The 23424-nt window shown below is 52.8% G+C and overlaps 1 protein-coding gene and 1 non-coding gene across 6 annotated transcripts; one reads left to right on the forward strand and one right to left on the reverse strand.

Moving 5' to 3' along the window:
• The first annotated feature begins 3324 nt into the window (after nt 1-3324).
• On the forward strand, nt 3325-3395 carry LOC112441090 (small nucleolar RNA SNORD112). Its single transcript, XR_003029066.1, has one exon. It is a non-coding gene; the product is annotated as a small nucleolar RNA SNORD112 (small nucleolar RNA).
• Nucleotides 3396-3456: 61 nt separating this feature from the next.
• Nucleotides 3457-22004, reverse strand: LDB1 (LIM domain binding 1). Of its 5 annotated transcripts, none has more exons than XR_010113278.1 (12): nt 21634-21789; nt 12986-13088; nt 12808-12852; nt 12621-12696; nt 12421-12523; nt 12081-12253; nt 11465-11587; nt 11144-11227; nt 10928-11051; nt 10579-10721; nt 6588-6652; nt 3457-3609 (listed from the first exon to the last, which is right to left on the reverse strand). XR_010113278.1 is itself a non-coding variant. In XM_034931354.3 (11 exons), exons 1-11 carry the CDS (start codon nt 21656-21658, stop codon nt 9637-9639), a joined length of 1230 nt encoding a protein of 409 aa, XP_034787245.1. In that variant the 5' UTR covers nt 21659-22004; the 3' UTR covers nt 8054-9636. The 5 variants fall into 5 exon arrangements, 3 of the variants coding, with proteins under 3 accessions (XP_034787245.1, XP_034787247.1, XP_034787246.1); XR_010113277.1 differs by having other exon boundaries at nt 10573-10721; XM_034931354.3 differs by lacking the exons at nt 3457-3609; nt 6588-6652 and adding an exon at nt 8054-9867 and having other exon boundaries at nt 21634-22004.
• Between the last annotated feature and the right edge of the window lie 1420 nt (nt 22005-23424).

The raw sequence follows: 23424 nt of genomic DNA on the forward strand, positions 1-23424 counted from the left end.
GAACTCCTGACCTCAGGTGATCTGCCCGCCTCGGCCTCCCAAAGTGCTGGGATTACAGGCATGAGCCACCTCGCCCAGGCTCTTTTTTTTTTTTTGAGATGGAGTCCCACTTAGTCGCCCAGGCTGGAGTGTAGTGCCATGATCCTCGCTCACTGCAACCTCTGCCTCCCAGGTTCAAGCAATTCTTGTGCCTCAGCCTCCTGAGCAGCTGGGACTACAGGCATGCACACCACACCTGGCTAATTTTTTTTTGGTATTTTTAGTAGAGACAGGGTTTCACCATGTTGACCAGGCTGGTCTTGAACTCCTGACCCCAAGTGATCCACCCACCTCAGTCTCCCAAAGTGCTGGGATTACAGGTGTGAGCCACTGCAGCTGGCCTTCTTCTAATCTAACCCAGCAAGCACTCCCCAGCATCAGAGTGTGTTTCCTATACCTGAAATCCTATTCCCCATACTCTTTACTTGACTAAGTCTTCCTCATCCTTCAAGTCTCCGCTGAAATATTCCCTCAGAGAGGCTTTCCTTAACACACCAGATTAAATAAGGTCTCCCTGTTATATGTTTATCCTACACTATTTGGTTATATCATAAATTGTCAGCTGGGTACAGTGGCTCTCCCCTGTAATCCCAGCACTTTGAGAAGCCGAGGAGGGAGGATGGCTTGAGCCCAGGAGTTTGAGACCAACCTGGGCAACATGGCAAAACCCTGTCTCTGTAAAAGCATACAAATATTAGCCAGGCATGGTGGTGCATGCCTGTGGTCCCAGCTACTCTGGAGGCTGAGATAGGAGAATTGATTGAGCCCAGGAGGTTAAGTCTGCCACAAACCATGATTGCACTACTGCACTACAGCCTGGGCAACAGAGTGAGAGCCTGTCTCAAAAAAAAAAAAAAAAAAATTGTCACTGCGTATGTGTATGTATGTGGCCATTTGTTTATTTTATTTTTTTATTTTTGAGACGGAGTCTTGCTCTGTTGCCCAGGCTGAAGTGCAGTGGCGTGATCACTGCTCACTGCAAACTCTGCCTCCCAGGTTCAAGTGATTCTCATGCCTCAACCTCCAGAGTAGCTGGGATTAGGTGTGTGCCACCACACCCGGCTAATTTTTTATTTTTCATAGAGATAGTGTTTCACCATATTAGCCAGGCTGGTCTCAAACTCCTGACCTCAAGTGATCCACCCACCTCGGCCTCCCAAAGTGCTGGGATAACAGACGTGAGCCACTGTGCCTGCCCCCATTTGTTGTAATATCTATTTCTCCACCCAATTGTGTAATATGCCATATTGTCTTATTCACTGTTCTGTCTCCAGTTCCAGGCATTTTGTACATGCTCACTAAATTTAGCTTGGTTGACCGAATGGATGAACGAGCCGAGTAGAGTTTATATAGCAGGGACTCAATAAATGTTAAAATTTTAATTTGAGTTAACCCTAGAACTTCCATAGTAAAAGCACTCAAGCTTAGGCTTCAGAGGTGGGAACATGAGTTTGCAGAGACTACTACTAAACATATAACCAGGAAAAACTGCACATTTACAGTAGGAGATGGAAGTAAAATTATGGAAATACTCTTCACAATAGCCAAAACCTAGAAACAACCCAAATGTCCAGTGACAGGAGAATGAATAACTGGGTAGAGTCACAAAATGGAATATTATATAGTTCCCAAAATGAGTAAACTGTAAGCAATATGTAACAATATAAATCTTGTTAATACAATATAATAAGCCACCAAAAATTACATACAGCAATACTCCCTTATAATAATGTAAAAAATAACTAAACTTAAAAAAAATTTTTTTTTTCTGAGATGGAGTAATCCCAAGTAGCTGGGATTACATGTGCCTGCCACCATGCCCAGCTAATTTTTTTTTTTTTTTTTTTTTTTTTTGAGACGGAGTCTCGCTCTGTCGCCCACGCTGGAGTACAGTGGTGCCATCTCGGCTCACTGCAAGCTCCACCTCCTGGGTTCACCTGCCATTCTCCTGCCTCAGCCTCCCAAGTAGCTGGGACTACAGGTGCCCACCACCACACCCAGCTAATTTTTTGTATTTTTAGTGGAGACGCGGTTTCACCGCATTAGCCAGGATGGTCTCAATCTCCTGACCTCGTGATCCGCCCGCCTCGGCCTCCCAAAGTGCTGGGATTATAGGCGTGAGCCACCATGCCCGGCCAATTTTTGTATTTTTAGTAGAGACAGGGTTTCACCATGTTGGTCAAGCTGGTCTTGAACTCCTGACCTCAGGTGATCCACCCGCCTCGACCTTCCAAATTGCTGGGATTACAGGTGTGAGCCACCGCTCCCAGCTAAAAATTCTTATAAATTTTCAGGAATACATACAGCTGGTAAGTATGGAAAAGCAGCCAGGTGTAGTGGTGCCACCTACAGTCCCAGCTATGCATGTAGTCCCAGCTACTTGGGAGGCTGAAGCAGGACGATTGCTTGAGTCTAGGAGTTTGAGGTTGCAGTGCACTATGATCAGGTCTGTGAATAGCTACAGCACTACATTCTGAGCAACATAGTGAAACTCTGTCTTATAAAATATATATGTGTGTGTATATAAGGAAAACAAGAGAATGACGGATATCTTGAGAGATGGAACACATAGCTAGATTTATTGCCAAGTTATTGCCAAGGTCCTAGCTTTCATGCTGATTATTTCTTTTTTTTTCTTTTTTTTTTTTTTGAGATGGAGTCTTGCTCTGTCGCCTAGGCTGGAGTGCAGTGGCGCAATCTCGGCTGACTGCAAGCACCGCCTCCTGGATTCACGCCATTCTCCTGCCTCAGCCTCCCGAGTAGCTGGGACTATAGGCACCCGCCACCATACCTGGCTAATTTTTTGTATTTTTAGTAGAGATGGGGTTTCACCATGTCAGCCAGGATGGTCTCAAGCTCCTGACCTTGTGATCCACCCGCCTTGGTCTCCCAAAGTGCTGGGATTACAGGCATGAGCCACCGTGCCCGGCCCATGTTGATTATTTCTTATAGTCTTTTTTTGAAATGGAGTCTCGCTCTGTCGCCCAGGCTGGAGTGCAATGGTGCAATCTCCGCTCACAGTAACCTCCACCTCCCGGATTCAAGTGATTCTCCTGCCTCAGCCTCCCAAGTAACTGGAATTAACAGGCATGCACCACCATGCCCAGCTAATTTTTTTTTGTATTTTTCATAGAGACAGGGTTTCACCATGTTGGCCAGGCAGGTCTTGAACTCCTGACCTCAGGTGATTCACCTGCCTTGGCTTCCCAAAATGTTGGGATTACAGGCGTAAGCCACCGCACCTGGCCCCATATGATAGCCTTATAAGTAAATGTGTGCTGTGCATGGAACAATGATGAGAGTGTGTCATGAACCAAGGTTATGATTAATCTAGTTCTGTGCATCTGAAATCCATTAAAGGAAAGGGAGAGAAATTAGCCTACCTCATCCTCCAGGCAGCCTCAGTTGTTGGGGGTGATGGAGAGAAGATTTTTCTCCCCCAAGCTCCTTTGGGACTTTTCTCCAGGGACTGGCCCTAGGTCCTCCTCTTGTAGAGGTGAGCTGGTGGTATAGAGGTGGAGCAGCAAGGAGGGAAGTAATCCAGGGTTTGGCTTCCTCTGGAAATGGGTCCTGGAATCAGTGGGAAAATGAGCCTCTCCTGAGGCTGAAGAAGGAATCTGGAAGTATGAGTCAGCTTCCATTCCCATTCAGCTTCCCACACTCCCCAGCTTAGAACTGTTGAGTATGTAGTCTCCCATCCATTTCATCTATGACCTTAGGGTGGGGGTTAGGAGGAGCCCCAGAGCTGGGCCCTGAGTGAATGGGGCTGTGGCCACATGAATGACAGTCATAGTCGTTATAAACATTCTGGGTACTAGGGAGCTGGGACCAAGGTCTTGCTATGTTGCCCAGGCTGAAGTGCAGTGGCGATTCCTTGGTGCTATCATAGCACACTGTGGCCTCAAGCTCCTGGCCTCAAACAATCCTCTTGCTTCAGCCTGCCACCTGCCAAGTAGCTGGGACTATAGGCACAGACCTATATGGGCACAGTCCCACTATGCCCAGCTTAAACCAGTGGCTTCGAAGTCCATCATGAAACTAGGGAGCTGCTGACTCTCTCTCTCTCTCTCTCTCTCTATATATATATATACTCTCTCTATATATATATATTCTATATATATATTCTATATATATATATTCAATATATATATACTATATATATATTCTATATATATATACTATATATATTCTATATATATTCAATATATATATTCAATATATATATTCTATATATATATATTCAATATATATATTCTATATATATATTCAATATATATATTCTATATATATATTCAATATATATATTCTATATATATATTCAATATATATATTCTATATATATATTCAATATATATATTCTATATATATATTCAATATATATATTCTATATATATATATTCTATCTATATATATATTTATATTTGAGACAAAGTGTTACTTTGTTGTTCAGGCTGGAGTGCAGTGGCACAATCTTGGCTCACTGCAACCTCTGCCTCCCAGGTTCAAGTGATTCTCATGCCTCGGCCTCCCGAGTAGCTGGGACTTCAGGTGCATGATCATGCCCAGCTAATTTTTGTATCTTTGGTAGAGATGGGGTTTCACCATGTTGGCCAGACTGGTCTCGAACTCCTGACCTCAGGTGATCAACCTGCCTCGGCCTCCAAAATTGTTGGGAGTACAGGCGTTCTGAACCACTGCACCTGTTTTGTTGTTGTTGTTGTTGTTGTTTGAGACAGAGAGTCTTGCTCTGTCACCTGGGCTGGAGTACAGTGGTGCAATCACAACTCACTGTTGTCTCAACTTCCCAGGCCCAAGTAATTCTCCCACCTCAGCCTCCCAAGTAGCTGGGACTATAGATGCACCACCACACTCAGCTTATTTATTTATTTTAGAGATGAGGTCTCGGTTGGGTGGAGTGACTCACGTCTGTAATCTCAGCACTTTGGGAAGCCAAGGCAGGCAGATCACTTAAGGTCAAGGGTTCAAGACCAGCCTGGCTGACATGGTGAAAACCCATCTCTACTAAAATTACAAAAACTAGCTGGGCATGGTGGTGCGCACCTGTAGTCTCAGCTACTAGGGAGACTGAGACAGGAGAATCACTTGAACCCAGGAGGCGGAGGCTGCAGTGAGCCGAGATGATGCCACTGCACTCCAGCCTGGTCGACAGAACGAGACTCCATCTCTTAAAAAAGAAAAAGTAGAGATGAGGTCTCACTATATTGCCCAGGCTAGTCTTGAACTCCTGACATGGTGAAACCACGTCGCTACTAAAAATAAAAAATAAAAAAATTAGCCAGGTATGGTGTCATGTGCCTGTAGTCCCAGCTACTTGGGACGCATGAGAATCATTTGAACTAGGAGGCAGAGGTTGCAGTGAGACGACATCATGCCACTACACTCCAGCCTGGGCGACACAGCAAGACTCTATCTTAAAAAAAAAAAAAAGAAGTCAGGCTGGACTGGGCTAAGGGTATAAAAGAGGGGTTGGAAGTTGCACCAGACTACAGTAGGTTCCTAGGAAAGGGGATGGAGCTCTCTGGCTGAATCAGATCAGACCGGGTCAGGAAAAATGAGGAAGGAGCTGGGAGTCCAGGAGGGACAGAGGTTTGGGGTTGGGTTCAGACCTCTGTGGATTCAGAAGCCCTGGTTGGGGTACATGGTCAGACTATCCGAATGAATTAATTCACCAACAGACACATACGTAAACATATGCATATACATGCCTACATACAAACACACTTATACACTGCCTTACCTGCACATATAAACAGATCCAGGCCCTCCCTAGCTCAGCAGCACAAAGCTCTTCAGCAATGTGCTAAGGCTTGGGACTGGGCCCACATATGTACCTGAAAACAAAGGGCATGAGGGTTTTGGAGGGTCTCTCTCTTCCCTCACCCCAGTAATTCCTCTTCACCAGGGGTTCCTGGGGGCAAATGGGGAGGAGCCAGATATGGGGCTCCAGAGGAAGTTGCTGGCCACTGTGTTTCCTGAGTTCAATAGTGTGTTTTCCTGCTTCTCTGACCTACCCCCTGCCCCCAAGTAGGATGGGGTCCAGGCCTGGCAATCTACCTTTTCCCTTGACTATCTCCCTCCATACACAAACATATACATACAAGACGTGAACCTACAAATACCCAACCGAGTCACACAACCACTGTCCCAGCAGCCCCATAACTCAACACAGTCGCACTGCTAAGCCACACATTTAACAACACACCCTCATTTATGGATTTATAGCCTTCACTCACACTCAGCAGTCACATCTTCTCTGCTTTGTTCAACATCATATCCCCAGCACCTAGAATGGGCCTAGTACCTAAAGAGGGCTCAATGAATAATATTTGAATTAATTAACCAAAAGACACATACATGAACATATGCATATACATGCCCACATACAAACACATGTATACACTCCCTTACCTGCACATATAAACAGATCCAGGCCCTCCCTAGCTCAGCAGCACATACATACACACACACTCAGGCTAATGGGCTAGAGGTACACCCAGTGCCAGACACAGACCCACTGTAGATGTTACCTGGCACTCTCAGGGTGAGTTGCTGGTGGCAGTTGGCTGGTAAATGTCCTTCAGGCTGGCCAGATCTACAAAGGAAGAGTTGGGGGTGGGGTGCAATAGCATTCCTTGGGGTCCTGAGGCACTGGGTTATGAGAAGCTGGGCTGGCAGCAGGGCACGGCCAAGATAACTGTAGATTGGAGATTGGACAGGTCATACAGTCCCTTCCTCTGGTGTCTTCCTACCAGCTAGGGAGGTGAGGGTAGAGGTGCAGGTCTATCGGGCTTTATTTCAGGTCCAGGGAGAACTTAGGAGGGGAACAGTTTGAGGCCTCAGCTTCCCCTGCCTGGGATGACAAAGAGGGACACTGGATAGGGAGCTTTATGGGCACTAAGACCCCACCTCCAATCCACAGCGGGGTCTCCATATCTTCCCAGTCTTTAATGGTGAAGAGGGGACTTGGAGAGTTAACTACCTGGAAAGGGGTCTGAAAAGTGCCCTATTTATCCTCCCATCCTCCCATAGAGCTTCAAGCTACCCACTAGCAACTGAACTGTGTCTTCCTCCGTCAGCGTCGTCACCCGAAGTTAGCAAGGAGACAATCCTGCTACTCTCTTAATCCCCCACCCAGGGACCTTAGCACCAGGGTAGACTAATTTAGACCTCAGCTGCTGACTGGGCAGAGTGGACCACGCCTATAATCCTAGTACTTTGAGAGGCCAAGGCGGGTGGATCACCTGAGTTCAAGAGTTTGAAACCAGCCTGGCCAACATGGTGAAACACTATCTCTACTAAAAAAAAAAAAAAAAAAAAAATACAAAAATTAGCCAGGCATAGTGGTGGGCACCTGTAATCCCAGCTACTTGGAAGGCTGAGGCAGGAAAATCACTTGAACCCAGGAAGTGGAGGTTGCAGTGAGCTGAGATCATGCCACTGCCCTCCAGCCTGGGTAATGGAGCAAGACTCCATCTCAGAATAAATAAACCAACTAACCAACCAACATCAGCCAGGCTAGTAGACTGGGGGCTGGGTAGGGGTAGGAGTCTCCCAGGTACTCTAAGTACCCCAAGACCATCTAACCCAAGCCCCCTCCTGGGCCAAGTCCCCTCTCCCACTCCTCCCTCAACGGCATAACCCAAGGCAGTCTATCCCAGGAACCTGCCCCAGGAGGGCCACCTGTCTGGCTGCCCCATGACAGCTAAGGGTGAGAAGCAACAGTCCTGGGGTGAGAGGTGGGGAGCAGACTGAGAAAGCCAACTCTCCCTCAACTTTTGAGGGAGATAGGGCCAGGCTGGGACATCTGGGAACAAACTTTAGGGTCTTGGGTGAAGGAGAAGTGTAATTCAGGGAAACAACTTCAAAAGAGTGAGGGGAAATGTGAGGTGAGTGAAGGGATCCAATTCATAGTCTTAGGAACTGCAAGGATGGGGAAAAGATTGCCTTGGACTGAGTCATTATTAGGCATCAATGACCAACCAGGACACTCTCAAACCGAAAAGTCTCTTTATTGATTGGTACCATACATGACTCAAATGGCCTAAAAAAAAAAAAAAAAAAAAAAAAAAGGCATTACAGTTGGGGTGGGATGTCCACCTTCCTCACCCCTTCCCTCAGCTCCTGACTCAATACCTTTCCAAAAGTGGCAGCTGGAGTGGAGGAAATACGGTGCAGGGGACCCCAGAATCCAGAGGGAAGAGTGGGGAGAGAGGTGGTGTTAGCACTTCCTGGGACTGGCCACAGGAAAAGGCAGCAAAGCCACAGAGCTGGACCAGCTGCGTGAAACCCTGCTCCTGGCTGCACCCTGGCAGAGCCGAGGATCCCAGCTGCCTCCTCCTCCTTCCTTCTGTGAGGAAGGAGCAGCAGGGGATACTGGCAGGTGAAGACCCTCTACCTCTACCTCACCTATGGGGACAGAGGCCTGTTTCTCCCTGGTGGGCTTAGAACTGGGATGTCATCTGTGGCTCCTTCCCCTCTATGAAGGACAGAGTACGATTACATATGCAGTTGGAGGGGCTGAGGGAAGATTCTGGAGGAAAGTGGCTGAGCCCCTCTCCCATCCCATGCCTGCCCAACTGAAACAAAACCAAAAATACAGCAACAAGGCTGCTCCCTTCTCTCCACGCTCCCTAAGGGAAGGAGCCTCCCCTCCCCGCATCCTAGACAGCTGCTCTTGTGGAGGACTTGTAAGGAATATACATACCATGGGGGTGGGGCTGGAAGAGAGGGAGTCACAAGCACTAGGAGGGCAGGCCAGAGTCCAGAGAATGGGGACACAGAGACAACAGCAGGGGTCTGTCACCAAAATGTGGCCACCAATGTCCCCCTACCCCATGGCATGCTTTCCTCAACTGCAGTCACCCCAGAGGAAAGGGGGAGAGATGGTGAAATGTCTCCTTGGTCTGAAGCTCTCACACCATATAAAATGGTATGCACACCTCCCTCCCCCACTCTCACCCCCACCTAGGCCCTAGGCCCCCATCTGCCAAGAGTAGGGAGGTAGCTGGACTTTTAATAGGGGGAAGAGGGGGGGACATGAGTGATTTTTTTTTTTAACTTACATTTTTAATAATATTATTTTTTAAAAAACTTGGAGCTGGGATAAGTGGCAGCAGGGAGGAGGGGCCCAGAGCTTTACCCCTGTTACCAGCTGCCTAGGGGAAGGGGCATTCAACCAAGCCCCGTAACTTTAAGTCCCTAAGGGCTGTGGGTATAGACAACCCCAGGCTTGAAAGGGGTAAAGTCAGGGGGATGGGAAACCCACAATCTGGGGTGAAGATGGAGGCAAATGCCCTGGGGGGTGGTCAGGACATGTCTCAGAGGCCCAGGTTCCAAGTAGGCATCCACATGAGTACCCCCTCCCCCTAAAAGGCTCTGTAGAGGCCAGGCCCAGCCCAGGGCCACTTGGGGGACAAATCTTGGCACCTGCCCCCAGCGAGTCCAGTTCCTCCCTGAAGCGGGTGGATGGAGGCTGCCCATTTTAGATGCTCAGTCTCTTCATTCTGTCTTCTGCTCCCTGGGGCTGCGAGGGGTGGGGCAGGTAGGCAGAGCACTGGGTGGCCACAGCAGGGCCTTTTACTGGGAGGCCTGTGACGTGGGGTTCTCCGATTTGCTTTCTTGGCTGGACGGAGGCTTGCTGTTCCAGGGGCTGTTGGCGCCCAGTGCAGGGGAGTTGTTAAAGCTGTCCTCGTCGTCAATGCCGTTGGCTGCGTCAAACTGGGTGTTCTCCAGCCGGGTGATGAGCCTCTCGTCCTCGTCCCCGAACTCCCCGCCCATCAGGGTGGGCTCCCCCACCACCATCACATCCTGAGAGTGGCGGAGGTCCCCAAACATAATCGGGGCAAGGGCTCGCCCGGCCCAGGGCGGCAGATACCCCCAGAGCCCCAGTACCCACCCTGGAAGCTCAAGAGTCCCCACCCCCTCCTCATACCCGAATTTAAAACCCCAACTCCTGACACCCTCAGCTCCTGGAATCCTTCCTACTGAAGAACACCAGAGCATCAAAGCCTTTAGCCCATATCCATTACATTCTAGAAGTCACTCTACTCCCCTAGCTCCCTAGCCCATCTCCCCAAAATTTTAGGGGACTCCTCAACTTCTGTCCACATGTAAGAAAGGGAGCATATCAAAAACATGAGGGAGGGCAGTGTGTGCATGTGCAAGGGTATGTATTCTGGATCTGCAAACACTCCAGTCTGCATGTCTATCAGTTTGAGTGTGTGTGCTGGATGGTCTGTGAGCCCCAAGCTGTCTGTCCTGAATATCCGTATGTCCTCATGGGTGTCTCTGTCCCTTTATGCCCTAGCTTCCTATGGCTGAGTCTGTGTGATCACACCCATGCAAGTGCCTGACAAGAACTCTCTCACCAGTAAAAGCAGTTAGCCCATGCTGGCAGAGTACATGAGGAAAACTGTCTTTGCTTCTACGCCTGCTAGTGAGCTCAGGCTTGGACAGGGGTCAGGGGTGAGTGGTGGGGCAGCCCAGAAGAGAGAAGAAAGCCGAGATGCTTACAGGTACCTGGCTGGAGAGGGCGAAGGTGCTAGCTGGGCTCTTCTTCTTGCTGTTGCTGTTGCTGGTGTTGCCACCACCAGAGCTCATGGTGCTGCCCCCTGACATCTTCCGTTTCCGCCGTTTGCTGGGCTGCTGACGTGTGGGCTCCGCTGTGCCGGTAAACGGAGACTCAGATGGGAGAGGGCCCCAGGTCCCCTATTCTCCACTGTGGCTCCCAAGGAGCATGAGCCTGCCCTGATCCCAATTTTGTAGACCCGGGAACAAGGAAGGGGCGGGGAAAACTTCAAAAGGAAATAAAGATACAGCTTTGGGAAGCGGTGTGAGATCCTGGTAAGAGCAGGTGCAAGGCACTCACCAGGGGGTGCTACCATGCGCTGCCACTTCTGGAAAAGGCAGGTCTTGAGGCAGTCGCGGGGGCTGAGGCTATAGGTCTTGTGGCGTGACATGAGCTCTTGCATGGGCTCGAGTATCACACAGAGCTAGGGGTAGACAAGGAGGTGGCTTGTCAGGGGACAGACATGGAGCCGAGACTAAATGGACTGGGGCAGAAACCGGGTGGTCGGAGACTCACTCGGAGGTAGTTGAGAGTGGAATTGGACAGCCCACACCGAGTGATGTTTTTGGAGAGCTGATCCAACATCTGGGGGTCTTGGGCCTAGAGTGGGAGAAAAGACAAAAAAGAACACTGACACCTGGGTTGCCTCTGCTCACCTGCCCTATCATCTGAGCATTGTGACACTCCTGAGAGAGGATAGTCTCTTATTAAACCTGCTGTTCAGATGAAGAAACCCTAACCCTCTGTCTAAGTAGTCAGTCGGGAAATGGCAGACCTTGTTCCACCCTTCAACCGCCTGCCTTCACTCTTGCATCCTGGGTCCTGCCCACGACTCACATGCATGGCAAGGATGCTGCGGGGGATGAGCTCTCGGTGCTGCCGGATGCTGAAGTGCCACGTCTTTATCCGCATCATGTCGTCAAACATGAACTCCAGGTACAACCGGCCCTCCACACACACCTGGGGACAGGCTTGTCAGAACCCTGCCCCCTCCCCACATACCATACCTGAAGGTATGTCTATTACAGTCTCCCATTTGCTTACAACTCTCCCATTGCATACACTTTTGTCACCTGCACATTAAATCTGGGTGCATAAATGTCACAGCACCCCCCACCCATATACCTGGCCCTTACACACACAGACACACAGACACACAGTAGAAAAGCTTAACAGATCCTTGTCCTCTCCCCATGTGGCTAGTGATACACCCACCTGCTCTAAGCTATATGAGGGCAGACTCTTGTTCACTCGTGTAGCCTTGGGGCCCAGAAAACTATCCCATACAAACACAATACATGTTTGCTGACGGTTGCAACATGCCTACCCGCCCTTCTTATTTTGCCACTTCACATTATGGCTCCCTGGGGAACAGCTGTGAGTATACACTGGGAGAGAGGATGGGAATCAAACCCAGGTGCCATGGTGTTCCACATCCAGCTGGGTTGCTGACCTGGGTGAACATGGGCTTGCCATGCTGGGTCACCATGCTGCCCTGGTCACAGTCGAGGGACACAAAGTTGCTGTGGAATGCCTCCTTGGGGTGCTTAAGAACATAGTACAGCTCCGTAGCACCCCCCTCAAAGATGCTGCGGAAGTAGCGTGGGATCAGGGTCCGGCCAATGGCTGTAGAGATGGGACAAACTCTTCAGGACAAAGGGACCGCAAAAGGGGCCAGGCAGATGCCTCCCCTACCAATCTAGATATCCCCTGGCACTCCCAGACCCACTTCTAGACCTTAGAACGACATAGGAGGTATACACCCTCATAGCAAGACCCCAGAGGCCACTTACTATATCTCTTTGGTCCATCCTCCAGGCAGAAAGTGATGGTCAACATGGCATCATCCTCAAAGAACTCAGTCGTGAATGCATCCCACCAGAGATTGTCACACTCCTAGGGAGCATGGTAACGGGTGTTCATGTGTCATAAGATATCCCACAGGGTGCCCAGATGGCCCTCCTGCTCCCAGCCCCTTTTCCCTTGGCCATACCTCTGTCCAGTTCTGAAGCCGTTTGTTAAGCTCAAATATTCTGTAGTCAGTTTGGTTGCCATATGGTGTGTGCCTCCTGGAGGAAGTGAAGGAGAGAGGTCAGTAGGAGCGGAGCCTGCCCCCTCCACCCCCTACCTCGGCCTTCACCCAGTGGAAAGCACCTTCTTCCCCACTGGACTCCACTTACCCAATCCCTGGCTCCAGGTATGTAGGCGGATACATGGGAGTTGGGCTGTGTAAAGGAAGAGGCTATGAGAATGGGGGTTGAAGACAGGAATTATTGGGGGCAGGGGGCTACTCCCTCCCCTTTCCAGGCAGGATCCCACCTGGAGAAGGGTTAGGAAGTGGCCAAGAGACTCACTTACCCCACATCCCTATCCAGCATGGTGCCGGGATGGAAGGGGGGAAAGGCGTTGCCGTTCGGGGGCTCCTTCGGCGAGTACAGCTTGAATGACTTTGAGGAACAACCTAGACAAGAAAGAAAGGAGTCATAGCTGGGCGCGGTGGCTCACATCTGTAATCTAGCACTTTGGGAGTCCAAGGCAAGAAGATTGATTGAGCACAGGAGGTCGAGGCTGCAGGGACCAGCCTAGGCAACATAGCGAGACCTCGTCTCTAAAAATAATTGAAAAGTTGGCCGGGTGTGGTGGTGCATGCCTGTGGTTCCAGCTACTTGGGAGGCTGAGGCAGGAGGATCACTTGAGCCTGGGAGGTCAACACTGAAGTGAGCGGAGATCATACCACTGCACTCCAGCCTGGACAACAGAGTGAGACCCTGTCTCAAAAAGAAAAAGGAGTCCCCTGACCCCCTCTTGGGAGCTGTCCGATAATCCTGCTAGACTGTGTGGATAGGGATGGTCTTATGGAGCTCCCTGGCCTGATTATAAGAGAGTGGTGGACTAGGGGAGGGGGCTACTCTAGGGAGCACCTGTCTCTCCTTCTAATTCTGGCTCCAATCTTATTTCATTAAGAAACAAGAGTAGTCCACCCTAATCCCAGCGCATACCCAAGATCCCATTTCTTCATTTGGCTGAGTCCTAGATGACAGAAGAGGAATTGAAGCTGGGAAGAATGATCACAGAATAAATAAATATCCAATCATTAGAATCTAATATTGATAAACCCCCTTTTAATCTACATACTTTCACTCAATCATCAAAACAACCTTATGAGGTAGCAGGGCTGACCATAACATTCCCATTTTACAGATGAGGCAACTGAGGGCTCAAAGGAACTTGCCAAGATCACAAAGCTAGTAACTGTCAAAGCTAGGACTTGAGCTTGGATCTTCTGATTCCCACATCCTATACTCTTTCTACCATCTGACCCCTCTATTGCCCTCTAGAGACCAAAGTGGGGGAGGAAAAGGGAGGATTTTCAAACTCTGCCCTTCCTCCACCCTCAGGGTCTCAGGAGGGCAAGGGATGGAAAGATAAATGGGGGTGGGTGCCTGTTGGGTGTGGCCTACCAGATAACCAGTTGGGCCTTCTGCCTCCCCACTAACGGCCACTCCCTTATCAGCCCAGCCCCCACCCCCGCCCCCAAGGGTAGACAGTATTGTCTCCAAACCAGAAACCCAAAGCCTCAACCCCTTTTCTCTTCTGAGACTTGGGAGTCGGGGAAGCAGGCAGATGAGCCTCCTTTGCATCCCGCTCTACCTACAATTGAGAAGTAGGTGGTCTGGGAAGAAGCCTATGTTCCTCAGTCTAGGGGCAAGTGGTCACTAGACAGGGGTCTCACTAGTGTGTATCTGTGATGTGCACATGTCCTCTCTCTCACCTCACCTAACAGCAAACAGTTCCTGGAATACTGTTTTCTGACTGGAAATAGTGTTAAATTCATAGTTGGGTATGAGCCAGGTACCCCTGCAACTCTGTTTCCCCTTCTCACCAGAAAGGAGGGGAAACTGAGGCACAGGCGCAAAAGTTCATCTGACTCCAATCACATTTGCTTCCTTGGGTCCCTAAAACTTGACTGCATTTGGAAAGGTAGCTAGATTGGCTGTATCTAGATCTCCTCCCCAACTTAGATACAAAACCTATTTTGTTCCTTTGGGGGGAAGAGACAAAAGAAGACCCTGTGCCAACATGTGTCATTTAATTCTCTCCCCAGAGCCCTGTCCTCACAATGCAGGCAAAAGGAGGGTCCCAGACTGCACAGTCTCTGAAGGTGCCAAGTCAGAACCTGTGTGTGCCTGCACACACGTGTGCCTCATCCTGCCTAGCAGGCTTTCACCCTCAGCTCGCCCTAACATGCCTATCAAGGGCTGGAACCCAGCAGCCCCAGGCAGATTCAGATGCCCGCAACAGGCCCTCACCCCATGCACGAGCTCTCACGGGCCACATCCATATGCTCCAAGAACAGCACACACAGCCATCACATGCCAGTCTGGACTGAGCCTGTGTCTCCAGAAAGACAGTCCCCACCCAGCCACCAAGTCTCCCCACTCCACAGACAGGCAGACTAAGGCCACACAGGAAGCCCAAGCTCACACAGCCCACCAGAGGCCAGGCCTGGGCAATAAACCCAAGAGTAGATTCTCAGACCTGGCGAGGCCATCCTTTCTCCCATAGCTTAACCACCCCTGCCTCCTCAGTTTCCGGGCCACTTGAAATGTGTTAGCTCAAGAACCTGAAGAGACAGGAGGCAGGACGTCTGGGTTTCTCTCCAATTTTGTAAAAAAAAAAAAAAAACTCTCAGAGCCTCCATTTCTCTCTCTAGAGAATGAACAGGCATTGTCTAGGCCTGGGTAAATAGCTCTGAGGAGCTAGAGCCCAAAGCTCTGGGCCTCTATTTACACCTCCAGTGAATGGACACAAACTCAGCATCTCTCCAGAGCCACAACTCCCAGTGGCTCCAGCACAAGGGCTTGGGAGTGAGTAGAGAAGGGGAGGGACATCACCCAGACCATCTGTCCCTGTTGCTGCCTGTCCCCAGCAGCAGGAGTAGAGGCAGCAAGGTGGGGGGACGGAGGAGATGTGTCATCCAGCCCTGGAATCAGCCATAGCCCCCCTCCCACCTCTAGCAAATTGGAAGCCTTTAGGAAGGGGGAGAGAAGAGCCCAGAACTAGTAAAGTTTTCTCAGGGTGGAAGCTGCATCCCAGGGCTGAGGTGGGCACCTCCAGCTGGGTATTGCCATGGTAACCAGGCTGACTCGAGGGCAGGCCTCCTCCCTTTAGGGACTGGCCACAGGTCAGCAGGCCTGAGCGCCCCGGCGGCTCTGGGCTGGGGCACCTCTCCCCCAGCCCGCAGATCAGGCCCGGGCCGGGCTGAGGGCCTTCCGCCCACCCCCAACAGGCTTGCAGGGTGCCCAGACTTACCTGGGAGAACCGAGGGGGCCAGAAGAGGTACGGGGAGTGACTGCAAGCCCAGAGGAGTCCTGGCAGGGGTGAGGGCTGACGGGGGGACAACTTCAGCAGCTCATGTCCCGAGTGGGACGGGCAGGCCCGACTGGGAGCTCCAGTCCGCCGGCCGCACAAAGACTCGCACGCACAGCCTCGGCCCGCCCCGCGGCGGCCGCAGTCCCGGGGGAAAGTTACAATGGCCACTGGGCCGGGGGCCGGGGGCCAGGGGGCCGGCCTGGGGGGCGGGGGGCCGCGGGGAGTCCGGAGCCTTCTTTGTTTGCAAGGTTTCCCTCAACAATGGCTGCTCCGCTCTTTCCTCTCTCCTCCTCCTCCTCCTCGGCTCTCCCCGCCGCCGCCTCTCGCTGCCTCTGCCTCCGAGCAGCCCGCCCGCCCTCCCCAGGCCACCGGGCCCCTCTGCTGGGGGCACCAGGAGAGGCAGGACCCGGCACTCACACTCACTCACACTCGCACACTCAGACACACACGCAGCGCCCGCCGGCTGCCTGCCTTTCTCCCTTTCTCTCCCTGCCTCCCTCCCTCCCCGCTCGCTCTCTTGGAGCCTCTCTCAGAATGAGGCCCCAGGGCGGGCGGAGGGTGGAGCTGCCCCCACCAGCCCCGCCCCCTCCCTGAGAGGAAAGAGGAAGAGCAAGGGAGGGAGGGAGGCTGGGACGGAGGGACTGCTGAGAAAAACAAAAGAGAGACAGAGACTGGGAGAGACAGGGGACGGATCAGATTGGGCCAGGAGAGACCTGGATGGAGGAGAGGCCTGTGGGGGCCAGGAACGAAATGCAGCCCGCCTCCCCCGAGCCCCAGGCACGGTGCTCAGGAGTGAGCAGGTGGGCCAAAGCCACTGGCAGAGATGGAGGAGGGCGGGCTCCTCTCTGCAGACTCCAAGATCTTCAAAGCACCTCCCAAACCTCCCCCAAATCTTTCTCGCCCCTGTGATCGCTCAGGTTGAAGGCTGGCCCGGACTGCCAGCCTGGGCTCCCCTGGTGAAATCCTGGAGCAGCTGGGGGGAGAGGCTCCAGGGGGTTATTTTTGACAGACACACATTCTGACATCAGACTGTAAACACTGATTGGAGGAAGGGGGACACTCCAGGCTTCCCTGCCCCCAACCCAGCTAAATTCCAAGCCTTGACTTAGATCCCCCTTAACAGGAAGCCCCCTTCCCCACCACCACTGAAGACAAGTGGGTGCCAGGGAAAGAGGCATTGTCAGAGCTAGGGAAAGCCAGCTTGGCCATCCAAGGGTCCCCAGAAGGAGCTTAGTTTGCTGCTGAATCCTCCCCACCACCCCAGAAAAAAAAACGTGTGGTTAGTGGATAGGACCTGTTCTCCCATCCAGCAGGGCATCCCAAGGGAGCAGATATTTCTATTTTTTTTCCTAAGGTAATTTTGTTGTAGCAGGAGGGAATATTTCTAAAACTTGGGTAGTGGGCCAGACCTTACTCGTGGACAAATAGGAAAAGGAAAATACATAGTACACACACACACACACACACAAACACACACACACACACACACACACGGGAAGGGGGAGCACGAACCTTCTATTTCCTTCTTTGCAATTTGAGTGTCTGTTTCTCTACTTCCTGTCTCCTACCTCCAACTATATTCACACATAACTCCAAGGACAGGATTTCTTATGACATACTCACTAGTTAACTGTGCAGTAATATTGCACCTGGCTCTGTGAACATCTTCCACATAAATAACACATCTCACTTTCACATAAATCACTACCTGATACACATTTCAACCTGTGATATATCTTTTTTCCAAGACGGAGTCTCGCTCTGTTGCTTAGGCTGGAGTGCAGTGGCGCGATCTCGGCTCACTGCAACCTCCAGCTCCTGGGTTCAAGCGATTCTCCTGCCTCAGCCTCCTGAGTAGCTGAGATTACAGGTGCATGCCACCACACCCAGCTAATTTTTGTATTTTTAGTAGAGACAGGTTTCACTATGTTGGCCAGGCTGGTCTCGAACGCCTGACCTCAGGTGATCCACCCACCTTGGCCTCCCAAAGTGCTAGTATTACAGATGTGAGCCACCGCATCTGGCCATCAACCTGTGATATATCTCAAATCCTAAATATACCCAAATCCTGGATATATACACACACACACAGTCTAAGTCATATACACTGGGACCTATGACACGCATCCTGACCTCAATACACACACCAAAACTGTGTTATAACCCCTAAACCTGTGACAGCCTATCACATACACACCCCGATCATTTATTATGCAAGGACTTAACCTATAAATCACCCTCTCTGAAGCCTGCGTACCATTCCTCATCACAGCCTGGCCATAGAATAAACTCCAGCTTTCACAAACATACTGAAATCTATAACATTCAGCCAGACCCTGCAACATACAGCCTATCACCAGGACTTAAGACACTCCCACTGACTCCCAAATTTACAGCTTAACTCTGGGGTAGTCCCACTTCTCCCCCACTGCCTTTAAACTTTCCAAAGTGCATTCACAGGCAGTACCTCAAGAGATCCTCATAGCACATAGGGCCAAATATCCTAACAGTGAGATCCTAACAGAATCCACTGAGACAGGATGACCAGGGTGGGCTGGGGGGTGGGGGGGTTGAACCCTGCACTTCTAAACCCACCAGATACAAGCCAAGCCCTGCAGCCATTCCTACTCCCTTCCCCCTCCAGGCCTCAAATCACTGTCCTCATGGGGAGGGGGAAATGTGCTCTGGCTTTTGCCTCCAGCCCAGAGCTCAGAACCCCACACCCACCCTGTCTCCTCAGACAGGAGGGACTACAAGGGCCCTCCAGTCTCGCTGTGGGGTGGAGGGGCCCCTAAATGCCAAGATGTATCAAGACTGGCAAACCATTCAAAACAGGCCTTCTAGTTCTCCTTCTCCAGCAAGTCTGCTCCTTTCTCTGCTCTGACCAGATTTACCCAGTTGCACAGGGGCAGAACAGGTCCAGCTAAAAAGAGCAAGTCTGAGTTAGAAGGCCTTAGAATTGGTGGTGAGGTGGAGGGAGCAGCAAATAATGACAAAGATGATGAGGGAAAGTACTCCTCCTGGAGGTGGGGACTCAAAGGACAGCAGCCAGCCCCAGCCCACAGGATGAGGTACCAACACTGCCCCCTGCCCGGGCCCCTGGGGCTCCCTGACCCAGGCCTCCAGTGTGCCTGCCCCCCTTCCTTTGTCTGTGCCCGGCCTCCCGTTGGCCTGGCGCTCTGCCATCCTCCTCTCCTGGCTCCCAGCCGCCACCACTGCTGCCTCCTCCCCTCCCCCTACTCCTCCCTGCCTTAACCCTTCTGAGCCACATGCTGCCCCAGACAGGCCCTGGCCCCCTCAGCATCTTGCTCAGGGTGATGCCCCTTAGTCAGAGGCTCTCCCTGCTCCCAGCCATTCCAGCCCCAGAAGCTGGTCCTCACCCCAGGAGCACTATGGGAGCTGGGCATGTGTATGTGTGTATCTTGTGGTGCTTCTGCGTGTGCATGTGTGTGGGTCTGTGTGCGCTCTGGCTTCCCTCAGTCACATGTGTGGGGCATGTGCTGTCTCTGCCGGGCTGGGGGAGGAGGAGGAGCCCGGAGACAGCAGAACACAAAGGAGAGACTCAGACAGGCAGGCAGGCGGCAGGCGGCCTGCCAGGGCGCCTCAGCCCTCACCCCAGGGCTGCTCAAGGTGGGGGAAATCTTCGGGCCTGGACTGCTACATGCTGCCATGCCTTCCTTGTGTTCAAGCATGTGCTCCCCCATCCAAGCAAGCCGCAAGCCAGGTCCCCTCTCTAACCTCAACTGCTACTATTCCCCACCTCCAGTCTACTCTGAAGCCCTCCCCATGTGGTTCTCCTTGAAGTCTAACCTCCATCCACCCTCTTTGGCATCAATCTATAAGACTTCTTCATGATCTGGAAAAATACTCCCCACTCTTCCCTATCTTTTGCCCTCTCTCCCTCAGTCAGACCACCAGACACAAAAGGAACATGCCTTCTGGGGCATTGACTGAAGTTGTCTTCCCACCCACCCACAAACCCCTGGGCTTGGGCCCTCTTCCTGTTCCCATGCTGCTCCCAGAGACTAAAAAGAAGAGATTTTCTCTCTCCTCCCACTTGACCCAGGCACCCTGCCCCAACTTCAGGGCCAACCTCCCATCCACCTCCAGCCTGACAACCCCTCCATACATACATACCCGCTTATCCACTATTTGTAGGAACTAAGAATCACAATTTAAGACTCATCCCTCTAGCTTGTTCAGATCCTTAGTTTAACTGCTCTGCTCATGTGTGGTGATGGAGGGTCAGGGCCCTGGGGTGGGCTAAGAACATGATGGATCTGAAAGGGGTACCCAGCATGGGTCAATTATAAAGGAGAAAATCCACAACATAAACATGTACACCAAGCTGGTAGAAGGAGGGACGACGGGGCCAGGCAGGATTCCAGCTTGGCAAGCTCTTCCCTCTCCTCTCCCCAACCCTCTGCAGCAGGAGCCAGTGGTTCCCATACTCGGATATTCTAGGATTCTTAGGTTCTCTTATTCCTCCATCTGGGACCCATGCCCCTTAAACATCAGCCTCAGCAGGCACCTGAAGTGTGTGCCCAGCCCAGCTTGGCCTGGGTCACATGATTTTCAAGGAAGCTTCCGCACTGGCAGCTTCCCTTGGGGATTTGTGGGGGAGTGGTGGGTGTCCAGCTGTGAAGTATGTAGCCAAAGCGGGCTACATTCAGGGACACTGACTTCCAGGAGAAAGCTGACTCCAGTCTGGGGCAGGAGGGCCAATTCCAGGACCCAGAGTCCCGGGGATGGAGACAGACAGTGTGCCGTGAGGCCCTCTGTAGACTACCTCTCCAGTCGCATGGCTTCTCTCTTTCCTCCTGGAAGTGAGGTAGACGCCCCCCGCCCCCCCCCACCCGCCCCCCAGGAAAAAAACTCAGACCTAGGCTATCCCTGGCAAGAGCTGATATGTTTTGGGGAGGCAGGGATCTGAGCCTGGGTCCTCTCTCAAGTTCTCAGTTTTGGGTCAAGTATTGCTCCCCCAGCTTACCTCTCCACAAATCACTCTATTTCCTAGCCTGCCCTCCCACTAGGGCGGAGATGCCAGACCCAAGGGTCCAATTATCTGGCACCTCTTAGGAGTACCTCCGGTGCCTCAGGAGGGCCAACCTTCCCTGGCAACAGGCAGGAAAAGTTGAAGGTGGGGGGCAAGATGGGCCGCAATCAATACCTCCCTGCAAACAGGGTCCTCAGAAACAGCATGGGGGGTATGTCACAGGATAGGTAAGAGGCAATGGGCAGCAGGGAAGGGGGGGCAGCCCAAATCAGCCAATCACAACTCTATGGTGACCTGAGGGGGGGGGTCAAAAGTCCAGAGTCACTTCTGATTGGCTAACAACCTGGAATTCTGAGAATTTCAGCCCCCCCCAAACCTCTCCCCAATTAGCTTACCCCCAAAAAAACATACACATCAGCCACCCCCAGCGTCTCCTCCCCGTGTTTCTGGGCTGCTGCGCATTTACACAGTTGGGGAAAACGCTACCCGCCAGCCTGAGGCCCCGCGTAGCCCTTCCAGCCCCCGGCTTCCCCCATGCCATCGACGCCCCCCACACAAGTTCTCGCCAAACACGGGGTGAGGGGTCCGCAGGGACGGTTGGGCAGGAAGGGGCCGAGTGGCCGCACGCCCCACTCACCAGGACAGGCACAGCCCACTGACATCTTCACATCGCCCGCCTCTGGGGGCCCAGCCGAGTCACGGTGCCCGCCCCTCGCGGGGACAGGCCGGGCATGAGCCGCCGCCGCCGCCCGCGGCCCCCGCTGCGCTCGCCGCCGGCCCGGCCCGGCCTCGGCCCGGTGCGGGCGGCCCCTGGCTGCGGCGAGGGGCCTGTCAGGCGCGGAGCAGACAGGAAGGAAGCCAGGCAGGAAGGCGAGCGGCCTCTGCGTGTGTGCGCGCGGGTGTGAGTCCGCGGAGTGTGTGTCCGTGTGTGCGCGTGTGCGTGTGCGTGTCTGTGCGCTCCCGCCGCCCTCCCCGCCGCCGCCGTCGCCGAGCGCCCCCTCTCCGCCCTCGCGCTCGCGCTCCCTCGCGCCGGCGCCGGCTCCCCAGCCCAAGCCGGGCAGGGCCGGGCTTTATTAATATGCTAATTGTCCTGCTAGTGGGAGGGGAGAGCCGTGTCAAAGTGACCCGGGAGAGCGCGCAGCAAGCGACGACGTGCGTGCGCCGCGCGGCGGGCGGGCGGCGAGGGGCTGGGAGCGCTCGGGGAACGGCATGCATGTGACGCAGCTTTTAAAAAAGGAGACGGAGGCAGAGACCCCAGAGAGGGAGGGCGAAGGGGAGGGCTAGGAGGCGCAGCCGCGCGCTCGGTGTCCGTCCTCCGGGTGCCGCCGGGTGGGGAGTCTGGCTGAGCCGGAGCGGGAGCCGCGGCTGGGGGAGGCGGAGCCGGGGTGGGCAGTGTGGTGTATCTCTCTCCACCCTGGGCCGCGCTCCGGGAGGGAAAAGGGACTGCAGACCCCCTGTCCGTGCTCCCTGCTGAGACGCCAGCCTTCTTCTGGAGGCCCCTTGTTTCGCGTCCCTACCCTAGGCTGGATGGGTAAAGAAGCATTCTCTTAATTCTTGTAGCAACCCCTCAACTCACCCCTTCCCTAAATTAACCACTCCTCCTTTGCCTGCGAAACCAGTTGGGACTAGAACTAAAAGGGTTAATTAAGTGGGGTCCCCGCCCTCCTCCGCCTAAGGGCTTGGGATCTGTGTTTTGCTGGGGGGAGGGGGCTGCGGAATGACCACCAGATTGGATTACGGAGGGGCGATAGAAGGCCATCCTTCCTTCTTGCAGACTGACGCATCAGTCAAGACACTCTCTTCCCTTCCCCCCTTTCTCCAGCCTTGGTGCCTTCACCTCCGTACCAACCGCCCAACCCCACCGCCTCCGACCCCCCTGCCTGGAAGCTGCTGTCCTTTGAGGGCTTCGGAGATGAGAACAGGAAACAGGCCCCTCCAGTGCCCCCTAACCCAGAGAGGCAGAGGCTGTGGGCCGTGGGGGGTTGGATGGGAGATGATGTGGATGGTCAATGTAAGGAACACTCCTTCCCCTGGGAGGAGCCTCCCAACCTTCAGTCACACTTCAAGGACTCCCCAACCCAGCCCTAGGAGGGGAGGGGCTCCATCTCCATCCCTTCCCAAAAGCTCAGCTTTAGCTGCCTCATAAACAGGAAATACCTATTAGCCAGGAGGAGGGAAGGGAGGGGAGCCGCCTGGAGTAGAGAGTTGACCCCCTCCCTCCTGGGGTCCCCAGCTGCTAGCTTTTCTTTCTTAAGTTTCAGTATGGGCTCCAGGGATAGACGATGGAGACTTGGACTAGTGTCTCCTCCCTAGGGCGTCTGGCCCTGACTGGGTAGGGGGTTCTCCTCTTTGTTACTTAGAGGGGTGTTGGTTGAGAAGGCTGTTTGGTTCCCTCACTCTGGCTCAGAGTCTGCACAGCTGGCTTGAC

Source organism: Pan paniscus, chromosome 8 (genome assembly GCF_029289425.2).
Source record: "Pan paniscus chromosome 8, NHGRI_mPanPan1-v2.0_pri, whole genome shotgun sequence".
Lineage (NCBI taxonomy): Eukaryota > Metazoa > Chordata > Mammalia > Primates > Hominidae > Pan > Pan paniscus.